This window comes from Mixophyes fleayi, chromosome 3 (genome assembly GCF_038048845.1).
Source record: "Mixophyes fleayi isolate aMixFle1 chromosome 3, aMixFle1.hap1, whole genome shotgun sequence".
Classification (NCBI taxonomy): domain Eukaryota; kingdom Metazoa; phylum Chordata; class Amphibia; order Anura; family Limnodynastidae; genus Mixophyes; species Mixophyes fleayi.
In genome coordinates this window covers 212525967-212538155 of record NC_134404.1, presented here as the reverse complement: position 1 = coordinate 212538155, position 12189 = coordinate 212525967, and the positions used below count along the sequence as shown (strand labels likewise).

The window sequence follows — 12189 nt, the reverse complement described above, 5'->3', positions numbered from 1 at the left end:
TAAAAGGAAGTAATCCATAAACAAGGATATCGCACACAATCATGGTAAGGGCCACCAATTCTGAAAATGAATATTTAAAATAATTAAGTGACCAATTTATCCAAATTTGTCAAATAGTTTTGGCTCAACTCCTAGAACTTCAGATTCAATCTTAATTTCGCTTCCATTCTTCTTAAATTCTAAGCGCTATTGTGTTTGGAGAATTCTCAAGTACTTGCAAGTTTAGTTAGGTGAACTGACTTAATAACAGTAGTGACATAGCACTGACCTGTAGCTATCAGGGCTGTGACACTGATCCAAATGAGGGAATGAATTTTAGCTAGCCTTAAACATACTTCTGAATAATCCAGGAACTTTTAAATTCAAAGCACGCATCTCGAGATTGCTAGGGGCCCCCAGACCTGGGACCTTCAATTTTCTACTTCTTTGTTGTGGTTACCAAAGAAAATGCTAAAGTAACTCCATTTAAGTATCTCTAACAAGACACTTCGGGGCTGATGCAGAATGAGTGCTACGCAAGTTTGCTTGGCATATCTTGTGTGAATTGGCTGATTCTGCCACTTATTCATTCATACACCTGGACTGGTGAAATGTCTGGATGGGTAAATAAAAGAGCAAAAACAGAGTATTTGTCATGGTATACTCCTAGAGACACTCACATCGCTCATCCCAAAATGCCCCCACATGCTCTTGTACCCCCATTTCCAACTACATGCACCCACATGTCCTCAGATTCGCAAAGATTTGATGGCATTCGGTTTCTGGTACTTAGATTTATGTCCTCTGTTAGGTATAAAATGAGATATTGGCAACTAAGTAGGATACAGTGTGCATTAAATATAGTAAGTTACAAATAAGAATAAGTGTTTCAACTTCTCACAATGTTCCTTTCCGGTTATGGGTATGAGTATAGAAAACCTTTAGCTATTACCCAGGATACTTACAGTTGAGAGGAAAATATTCATACCTGTTATTTAGTGATTCCACATCTGTAATTTTTCATGACTTGAACGTTATAAAAGAGGATTAACGGTTGCGCAGAGTCATAACTTAGCCTCCACAAAATGCCAGTTGCTGAATTTTTTCGGCTACACTGAAACCGGCTACTGAGCTTCAGATAGGGTTTCTAGCCAGACCATACAGTCAAAGTATTAAGCAAGCCTGGTATAGGACATGGATTTGGAATCCACTGCTTTCAGCTTCAGGTCACAGGTGGGCTGGGGTAGAAAAATAAAGTCTGGGATTCCTACTTGTAACGCATATTTTTTTTCCTTTTTTACCAGTTGTTGGGGAACTTGGTGTCGGATTTTGTGGACAGTTTCAGACCTACCGCAAGAATTAACTCAATCTGTGGTAAGTTTACAGATGTTCCATACAACATGTTCAGGAAAAAAAAAGAATATATTGTTGTTGGCTCTCTTGAATGTGGTCAGAGGGCAAAGAATTTGTCTAGACAGGACTTCAGGGGTTCGAAGGACGGACTCCCTGCTAGTTCTGTATGATGCACAGAATCGGAACTGGTCAGCATCTAAGCAGACTATATCCAGATGGACTAGGTCAACTATTCAGCACTCTTACTCTTGATCCAGTAGGCGCTTCTTGGGCGGTGTGTCACAGAGCAGCTATGTCGGGCAGCCAGTTTACATGTTTGCCAAGTTTTGCTGTTTTCATGTTTTTTCATCTAGAGATGCTACACGTAGCTGTATGTAAAACCCCCTATACAGAGCTTTGGTATATCCCCAAGGAACCAGTGTCCCTCAGAGAAGGAGAAAACAGAATTGTTGTACTTGCTGTTAAATCCATGTCTTCGAATACATCAGGGGGACACTGGATTCCCACACTTTACTCTCAGTGTTCAGTTTTGTTTGGACTGTGCGTTTTCTTGTGTTTACCCTATATTTTGGGGCTTTGCAATATGTGAACTGAGGATCAGTTTGGTTGAGAGAGGTGAGGAGTTTAATTTCTTCTGAATGTAACTATTAAGTGTGCAGTTCCTGCAGCCTCACCACAACCCCAAAGTTGCAGTGTCTCACATGTGAATTTGGAGAAATGAATTAAATGGTAAGTACAAAAATCCTTCTGTAGCGATGGTGTTAAAGAAATGTTAATCCATATTTTGTCCCCCTGATATAGCCTTAAATTTGCATTGGCTCTATGGAGGCCCCAGTACTCAACACAAAAGTACACATGCTGGCCACAATTGAGTCTACATTGCTACCTGTTTAATACAATGTGTACTTCCATAGATGTTAAACTATTTTTTGCAGTATATTATTGTGACGGGATGGACCGCCTATGTCACCCTGTCTGTTGCTGCTGGTAACCAGCTGGGCTTACTTTGCCACCATTCCCTTTCTTTATCCCAATTGCGCCCTCCTGCCGCAGTAGAAGGGGCTTATAATGCTGCCACCACTGGACTCCTTACCGGCACCCAGAACTGGGTTCCTTCTGGGTCACTGGCGCTGCTGGTGTAACCCGTTACTGGTGTACCTAGGCTGGTACCCCTGACCTCTTCCTATTGATCACCAAGAGAGGGAATAAAAATATAAAAGTGAAAACCTATAACTATTAACAATATAGACAGGAGCCTATACCGAAGTGACCTATCTCCTAGGCACTTAGAAAAAGCTGAGGCCTGAGCTGGATAGGAGGGGCATAGTAGGGGAGGAGTGTGAGGCACAAACAAGTTAAGTGTCTAAACTCCGAGTCCCACCTACTATACCCCAATGTCTCGTCGTGTCCCCCAATGGTTGGAAAGAGAAATTTACCTTTCTTTTTCTTACCACTGGGGGACACTGCACGAGACATTGAGGATATTCCAAAGCTTCGTCTAAGGGAGAGATTGCTCTGGAACGGCTGAGCGTAATATCCTGCGGCCAAAGCATGCAATGCCCTGTAATCTATAAAATCTTGCAAAGGTGTGGACAGACGACCATGTTGCTGCTTTGTACAACTGCTCGTGACGCGCTGTCCAAGAAGCGCCGACAGCCCTGATATAATGAGCTTTTAAATTCGCCGGGACAGGCTGCGAGGCCCACACATAAGCCCACTTAATGGTGGAAGTAATCCAGTCGGCAGTGACTGTTTGGAAGCTGGGCAACCCTGCTTATGCGCCTCATAAAGAACAAAAAGATCCTTAGTTTTTCGGATAAAGGCCATGTGATCAACATAACATTGCAGGGCACGGACCACATCCAGCAAACGTAAAAAGTAATTCGGAGAAGACTGAGAAGGGCGAAAAGCAGGTACCACAAACTCTTGGAATCTGGATGCTACCTTTGGAACGAAAGAGGCTTTCGAAGTACCGCTATGTCTTCATGGAAGATCAGGAATGGAGGATCGCAGCAGAGCGCTCCCAATTCCGAAATCCTACGAGCTGAAGTGATGGCTAACAGGAACGTTGTTTTCCAAGTAAGATGTCGTAACTCCACAGAATCCAAAGGTTCAAATGGAGCTTGGGTAAGTGCATTGAGCACCGAATTGAGGTCCCAAGGCTCCACAGGAGGACTGAAGGGAGGCTGCACATGGAGAACCCCCAGAAGAAAGGTCTGAACATCCCTACAGGCCGCTAGATTGTGCTGAAAGTAAATGGAGAGTGCAGAGACCTGAACCTTAAGGGACCCAAGGCGTAGTCCTTTATGAATGCTCGCCTGCAAGAAGGCTAACATTCGAGGAAGGCTAAACTTAGATGTGTGGAATTTGTTGAACTCACATCAACTAATGTATGCCTTCCAAACTCTAATATATGGCTGAGGAAGACATTTTTCTGTCCTTGATAAGGGTCCCAATAACCTCCTGCGAGAACCCCCTTACCTTAGGAATTAGGGTCTCAACAACCATGCCTTCAAAGCCAGACGATCTAAAGAGAGGCAAAGAAGCGGTCCTTGAACTAGAAGATCAGGCTGCATTGGTAGACGAAAGGGGGGTGCTGCTGCCAGCCCCTGAATGTCCGAGAACCATGCCCTGTGAGGCCAATGGGGTTCTACAAGGATTGTGGGAACCCGTTCTATTTTTAGCTTTTTTTAGCACTCGCGATAGCATGGGAATTGGAGGAAATAGGTACACTAGCCAGAAGCGCCATGGAACTGCATGGCATCTGTAAATCTCGCCTGAGGGTCTTGAGCCTTCGAGCAGTATTTGAGGAATGCCATGAGGTCGATCTCTGGTGTGCCCCAGCGTTCCACTAGGAGAGCAAAAACTTGCCTGTTTAGAGACCATTGGCCTGGGTGAAATCTCTGTCTGCTGAGAAAGTCGGGTTCCCAATTTTATACTCCTGGAATGTAAATGGCCGATATCTTGGGAATACAATGTTCTGCCCATATCATGATTCTGGCAGTCTCTCACAGGGGTGCTACGCTGCGAGTTCCACGCTGGTGATTTATGTAAGCCACAGTCGTGGTATTGTCTGATTGAATCTGTAGAGGCTTTCCTGACAGAAAACTCTGAGCCTGCGTCAACGTCCTGTACACAGCTCTGAGTTCCAGGATGTTGATAGGGAGTGTGGCTTCCTGGGGGGACTAGAGACCCTCTAATCTCAGAGGCCCTGTTACCCCGCCCCAACCTGACAGACTTGTGCCTGTTGTGAACAAGGTCCATGACCAGGCTCGAAGAGACTGTCCTCTTTTCAGATTCTGCCTAGATACACACCACGTCAGGGAAAGACGTTTGGGTCTGGACAGGCGGATGATCTGTCGAAGAATCTCCCTCTGAAGCGGTCGTGAATGGAATTGCACGAATGGCACTGCTTCGAACGCTGAAACCATCGTTCCAAGGAGTCTCATGCAACTGAGGAGGCAAACCTTCTTCATTGCTAGGAGGGATCTGGTTTTGTTGCGAAGTGAGAGGACATTGTCCTCCAGTAGATATACTCTCTGGGTCAGTGTGTTGAATATGAGACCCAAGAACCGCATCTGTTGCGCTGGAATGAGAGATGACTTGGGTACATTCAGAACCCAGCCGTGTGCTTTCAGAAACTGAATAGTATTCTGGATGGGATGAGTTAGGAGCGATGCAGACGGAGCTTTCAGAAGGAGGTCGTCTAGTTAAGGAATTATCGTGACTCCTCTCTGATGCAGAAAGCCTGCCATTATCGTGATGATGATTTTGGTGAACTCGGGGCGTGGTCGCTAGACCGCAAGGTAGGGCCCGGAATTAAAAAAGGGAGCTTCCCAGCGCAAAGTGGAGAAGGCACTGGTGTCCCCTTCATATTGAAACATGCAGGTAGGCATCCCTGATGTCTATGGAAGCTAGAAATTATCCCTGTTCCATTCCAACTATAACAGATCGAAGTGACTCCATTCGAAATTTTAGAAGTTTTACCTGTTTGTTTAGAGATTGTAGGTTTAAAATGGGACAGAAAGTGCCATCCAGATTTGGCATGAGAAAGAGTTTGGAGTAAAACCCCTGACCTCTTTCCCGCTGTGGAATGTGGATGATCATCTCGGTTGCCAGCACCTTCTGCATGGATTCCTGAAGTGGACAAAGGGGAAGGGCAGTGGTGAAGAACCTGTGCATAATAAATTGGACTAGGTCTATGACGTAGCCCTGGGACACAATTCCTCGTATCCAAACATCTGTGGTGGATTCCTACCACTGGTTTTGGAAGTGAAGATGACGCACCCCTATCCCAGCTTCCCCTGGAGGGAATCTGTCAAACTGTGGGCTTATCAGCTGATCTTGAGGTTACTTGTCTAGCAGCATCCCTACTTCTGCTAAACGTTCCCCTGGGGACAAAGGACTGGCCTCTTGACGAGGCACCCTGGCCCCGGGCAACGGACCGAAAATGTCCCTGTCGTGGTTTATGGGGTCCGCTGGGAAGGGAAGTGCTTTTACCTCCTGTGGTCACCTGGATAACCTTCTCTACCTCTTAGCCGAACAGAGTGACCCCATCACAGGGCAAGCTCTCTCTTTGAATCAGCGTCCGCTTTCCAAGAGCGTAACCATAAGTTACGACGGGCTACAATAATGAGGGCCTAGGTAAAGCTTCCCACTTAACAGAGTGCTCTGCCAGGAGAGGGTAAAGAAACTTAAACCTGCCTGACATCATAAAGAATTTGACCTCTGCCAAGCCTCAGATACCATTTCCATAATTTCCGTTGATTGTGGAAAGGAGGCTAATTGAGCCTTAGGGGTATATTTACTAAACGGCGGGTTTGAAAAAGTGGAGATGTTGCCTATAACAACTAATCATATTCTAGCTATCATTTATTTAGTGCATTCTACAATATGAAATCTAGAATCTGATTGGTTGCTATAGGCAACATCTCCACTTCTTCAAACCCGCAGTTTAGTAAATCTAGCCCTTAGTCTTTTTAAACAAAGCAAAACCTGAAGGGGCCGTGGCCTCGGGTTCAGCAAAACATAAGGTATGTCTGATGCCTAAAATGAGGATATCTACAGTATGTGCAGGTGCAGAATTCCCGGAACTAAGAGTATCCTCCTCTACATCAAAATCCAATTCCCCTTCCTCTGCTGAGGTATGGTCTGAATCCTCTTGCCCCTGTGAGATATAGTAAGTAAGCATTCCGCTTCCTGAGCAGATTCTGCCTGTGAGGATATGCTGGCGACAGCCTGACCGTGTGTAGAAGTGTGAGAAACAGAATGTTCACGTACCTCTGTGAAGAGTAACATCATCTTAGTGAGCTCAGCCATTGCTGTTTTCAGGGATCTTGCCCAGAGTGGTTCTTCCATAGCTGCGGACGCCTGAGCTGGGTTGTGTTGCTCCTGCATATCGGCGTCACAAACTGTAAAAAGTGCTTCTTGGGTCGGCTGTCCAACAGATAATTTACAATTACATTTGTCACAGGTATAATACAGCACAGCTCAACCAAAGGGTCCCTTGTTCTTGGCTGTCCCCTTTTCAGACATACTTTAAAATACAAATGATTATAGTTAATATCTATTTGTAGCAATCTGCTGGCTGTACAATGGAATTGACTAAGTCTCTATACTAGGTAGTCCTATAATAAACATCAATCCCCAAATCGGTTTGTATGTGTAAAACACATAAAGCAAACTCCCAATGGTTTAAATATAAAGCTATATAAACGATACAACAATACCAGGAGGAGAGGCAGAGCCGGGCAGCGTGCACTCTATGAATCCCCTTGTTTAAAATGGTCGCCGTTGCCAGGAAATTCATAGGAGGTAGATGGAAAGTACCTTCCCCGACTCCCCTCATAATATGGCTGCCTCCGCCGATAAGCGCCTCTAATAATATAGCTGTCAACTTTTTTTTCAACACGCAGTTTTAAAGTTGCCCAGGACGTGTGTGCTTTAATTCTGACAGCTGCTTCGCCTCCTAAGGAGCGTGAAGGCTGCTCATTGTCTAGGGCAACAGGAGGGAGGACCTGCCAGCATGTGTAACGGGTGGCGAGAGGAGAGGCTGCTACAGCTTCACTCCCCACCGCCCTAAATTAATGTGGCCACGGCCGTCTATCTGGCCAATATAATATAAACCTTCTGGTGCCCATGATATATGCTGCCTAATGGCAGATTTAAAAGCATGGTCCCTTTGCTCGTTTCTAGTGGAGACTGCCGGCAAACGTGCTGGGGAGGCGAGACAAGGCTGCTGCTTACCTGCGCTGGGACCCAGAGTGAACAGAGCTGAAGTCTTATTCATTCCTCTGGGTTTTTGGATCGAGTCCCGCGCTGCACCTATAGGGAATTAAAATAAAAACATGAAAAACCTAAAACTAATACAAGTAGAGGCAGGAGGCTATACCGAAGTGACCTATCTCCTAGGCACTTAGAAAAAACTGAGGTCTGAGCTAGTGAGGAGGAGTGTGAGGAACAAACAAGTTGATAAGTGCCTAGACTCCTAGTCCCACCTACTATACCCCAATGTTTCGCAGTGTCCCCCAATTGTAGGAAATAGAAAAGAAGATTTTTACTTACTGTAAAATTGATTTCTTTTACTCCACTGGGGGACACTGCCAGACATTGGGGTATAGTAGGTGGGAGTAGGAGTCTAGGCACTTATCAACTTGTTTGTTCCTCACACTCCTCCCCTACAGAAAATAGCACCAGAAAAGGCTCTACTTTCAGAGCAAGGGAGAGTGCGCAGTGTCCCCCAATGTAGCAAGAGAAATTGATTTTACGGTGAGTAAAAATCTTCTTTTCTCTTTCCTACCATTGGGGGACACTGCAGGACATTGGGACATACCAAAGCTACCTCTAAGGGAGGGATTGCTCTGAAACAACTGCGTGCAACATCCTGTGGCGAAAGCTCGCTCGGATGCAAAGCCATGCCACTAAGAACTTTGCAGAAGCAGTGGACGTTGCCACTGTGCACAACTGCTCCTGTGAAGCAGCCTGACGTGCAGTCTTAAGAAGCGCCAACTGCCCCGCAGAGTGAGCTTTAAAAGTCCCTGGAACAGAATGAGGGTCACAAACAGAATCCAACAGAATGGTGGAAGAGATGTAGCGGGCAAGAGACTATTTGGAAGCTGGCCAACCCCGCTATTAAGCGTCCGAAAGGACGAAGAGGACATTAGTCTCCAGGACAGAGATGATGCGGTCAAGAGCACAAACCACATCCAGCCGACAAAGAGTGTTACATGAAAAGTGGAAAGAATAAGAGAATTGTGAAGCACAAACCCCTGCGTCAAGTGAGATGCAGACACTATCCTCTGAAGAAATAATGCTCGGGGTGACACACCGCTCTATCCTCTTGGAGAAGTAAAATGTGTGAGTGCAATCCACACTCCTGACACCGAACCAAGGCGATATCTAAGTGATTACCCCTACCCTGGGATGACGTCATTTCCCAAAATCAGAGGCTCAAAGGAGGCCAAAGGAAGTGCTCTGATGACGAGATCTAGATTCCATGGCTTCACCTGACCAAACAAAGGGGGGCTGCAACTAAAGAAAAGACAACCTCCCATGATCCTGTAAACCAGTGCTAGATGGAGAGCACCGGAGGCTGCAATTTGAGAGAACCAAAGTGGAGTCTCATATTGGAGCCAGGTAGCAAAAGAAAACAACTTGGAGAGCCAGCACAGGGACGTGTGAAAACATTGTGATTCACACCAAACGCTGTACAATTTCCAGACCAATGAGAATGGGTGCGGAAAATGCTACACAGGCTGTATTCAAGGTACCCAGCAGCCTCCTGCGAAGAATCTCTTGCCTACGACCCTGGTTTCCAACGCCATGGCACCAAGCTAGACGAGATCAAAAGAGTGGCAGGAGAGGCCCCTGAACTATAAGATCTGCTGGCATTGGAAGGCGGAAGGGTGGTGTCTGCACCAGCTGCCGAATGTATAAGAACCATGTTCTGCGGGGCAATTGAGGGTCCACCAGGTTGGCCAGAGATATTACTATGTTTATATATATTTTTTTCACCATAATATATTCAATATTAATCTAAAACTGTTACATTATTCATACTGTGGTGGAGCGCCAGGGAACTACACTCTAAATCTTATATATTTTGAATGGTGGAGAAACCATTCAGGTTCCTACGGGCAGCACCCCATTGTACAGTATTTACACACAATAGAGTCAGACAGCGCTTGCTATTTATTCGATAAAAAAAAACTGCACAGCCTATAAATTGTTTATTTGGTGTTTGCCAAAGGTCAGACCCCATGCCCATCCTATGAGGAGATGGTTTCTTAAACAGGGCAGATGCAAATGGAACTGTAGACTCACGTTCCGCAAAGGTTAAAATGAATCTAATGCACTAGCAGAGATTATCCACCCTGTGAGTGAATGTGGAATTCTCAGAGATCATAATGGTTTTTATCTGTAAATCCAGACTCAACTAGTCATCCTAGGGCAAGTGCGGATGGAGCCACCAGCTGAAGTTCCCACAGAACCTAAAGTGTGTCTGATGCTTAGGATGAAATTATCCTCCCTGTAAATGGACGTGCAATCTTCTGTAAAAAAAAATCCCACTAGCGATTGCCCATGCTTACCTCTGTGAAATGGTTAGCAACCGTGTCTCTGTTTGTGTGGATTCAGACTGGGATCATGGCATAGCGGCTTTCATCCGGAAAAATGTGCCTGGCACTAATATAAACTATGTGGCCTGAGTGTGTGTGAAAGTGTTGGCAAACAGAAGTTCACATACCTTTGCGGACCCCAACATCACCTTAGTGAGTTACAGGCCAATTATGCTGCCAGTGATTTAGGCCAGACCGGCTTATCCAGCTGCTGAAGCCTGACCGGAAGCACATCATTTGCAGACCTTGGCGTCATAACCTGCACATCTGGGTTATGCTGTCCAAAAGATAATATAAAATTACATTTGGCACATGACTAATGCCGCACGAACGTACCAGGAGGTCTCTTACCACTGGAAGTCCCCTTTTTAAGCATAATGCAATGCTACGAAAAGTGTCACAGAATAAATCTGTAGATTATGCTCTTGGCAGATGGATAATGTAGTACAGACATACCAGAGGGTCTCTCTTCCCTGGAAGTCCCTTTTTTAGAAAAAATGCAATGCTATGAAGAGTATAACAGAATAAATCTGTATCTAATTGCTTTTGGCATAGATAATGCTGTAGCGACATGCCAGTGGGTCTTTTACCCCTGGAAGTCCCCTTCTTTGACACAAAGCAATGCCAGGAAAAAAGGAGTTACAGAACAAATCTGTTTTATTGCTTTGTAATCATGTAATCACTTCATCTATGGGGGACAGTCAGCGATCACACTCCATAGGAGGCGATACGCTTTAGACCTAGTGCGGCAGCCTGGGCATTTTAACTCTGCCAAGCGCTTGGTATTAGCAGTCGACAGCCATATTATAGGGCTGTGCGACAATGCAGAGGCAGACTAGACAGCGGAAGCAGGGAAGTGGAACTTCCCCTCCCCCAGCAGCATGGGCTCTTGATCGGCAGCCATTTAATATAGGAAAGTGTATTTTTGCTATTGTGATTCTTGTTTCATGTACAATCCAAAATATGTTCAAATAGAGGAAATGTCCTGAAACGGGATCCTCAGCTACATATGTGCTGTTATGCACATGTGCCAAATGCAATTCTAATTTAGCTTTTGTACAGCTTTCCTACTATGCATTATGTCTAAAGAGGGGACTTTCACGGGTAAGAGACCCGCTGGTATGTCTGCACTGCGTAGTATATGTACCACATTGATAATTTACAGACTTATTTCAGAGTAAGAAACCAGCTACTACGTCCATATATATACATATGTACACAAAGAATAACATACATAATTATTCTGTGACGCCTTCCCTAGCATTGTATTTAGTCTAGCAAGGACAAACCCAGAGGTAAGATACCTGCTAGCTCATCTGTACTGCATTATATATGTACCAAAATTAGGTACACATTTGTTCTGTGAAGCTTTGCCTAGCATTGCCTTTGGCTTAATACGGACCCATTGGTACGTCTGAGCTGCAGTATATATGAGCAAAATATAATTTTATATTTCTTTTTTATATGCTATCATTTTTTTTTAAATTCTTTATTTTGGTTGGTCATATAAGCAAATACAGGGAATAAGAGTGCTATTATTGAACAGACGTACAAAAACAGTCAGAACAATTGAATCAACATGTACATAGAAGCTTATAATGAGACAACCATTTTTACAATTTTATATGCAGTATCAAATTGTATATAACTGTAGTGAAAGTGTGAAATGTGGGAGTAGGGGGAAGGGAGTCAGAGAGGAAGGGGGGGGGGAGACCACAAAGCAGGTATATGAAAGAGCTCAGGGGGTGGAGAGTGTGTAGACGACTCAAGAAGATAATATATGCTATCATTTTAACAGCTTAGCCCGGATGCTGCTGTGCAGCTTGAGATGCTGAATTCTGCGAACCAGGTGCTCCCACTTTGGTGTCGGCAGCCCTGTAGAAGCCAGTCTAAGCTAAATCACTGGCAGCATAAATGGCCGAACTCATTAAGGTGATGTTAGGGTCTGAATTCCCCTTTTTTCTTGCGCTTCTGCACACACTCAGCCAACACAGATCAGATCTGTCACAGGCACATCTTCCCACACAGAAGCAGCTATGTCTCTGTCCCGGTCTAAGACGACACAGACACATTTTCTCAGCATCTCACAAGGCTAAGCATAATTTTGATTTTCAGAGTTGTCCACAGTCAAGATCCGAATATAGTCCATTCCTCGGTAGAGGATGGCTAGTTGGATCTTGAATTACGAAATAAAATAAAAAAAATAAAAAAAAAGCATTGTTGGCTCTGAAACTTCCACATT

General features: G+C 44.8%; 1 protein-coding gene across 2 annotated transcripts in view; it reads left to right on the top strand.

The window, feature by feature from the left end:
* MED23 (mediator complex subunit 23) overlaps nucleotides 1–12189 on the top strand; it is a 122553-nt gene that overhangs the window by 33428 nt on the left and 76936 nt on the right. For both annotated transcript variants that reach the window (XM_075203083.1, XM_075203082.1), the window contains exon 8: nucleotides 1284–1353. In XM_075203083.1, the coding sequence (XP_075059184.1) occupies nucleotides 1284–1353 (70 nt within the window). The remainder of the gene's footprint in view (nucleotides 1–1283; nucleotides 1354–12189) is intronic.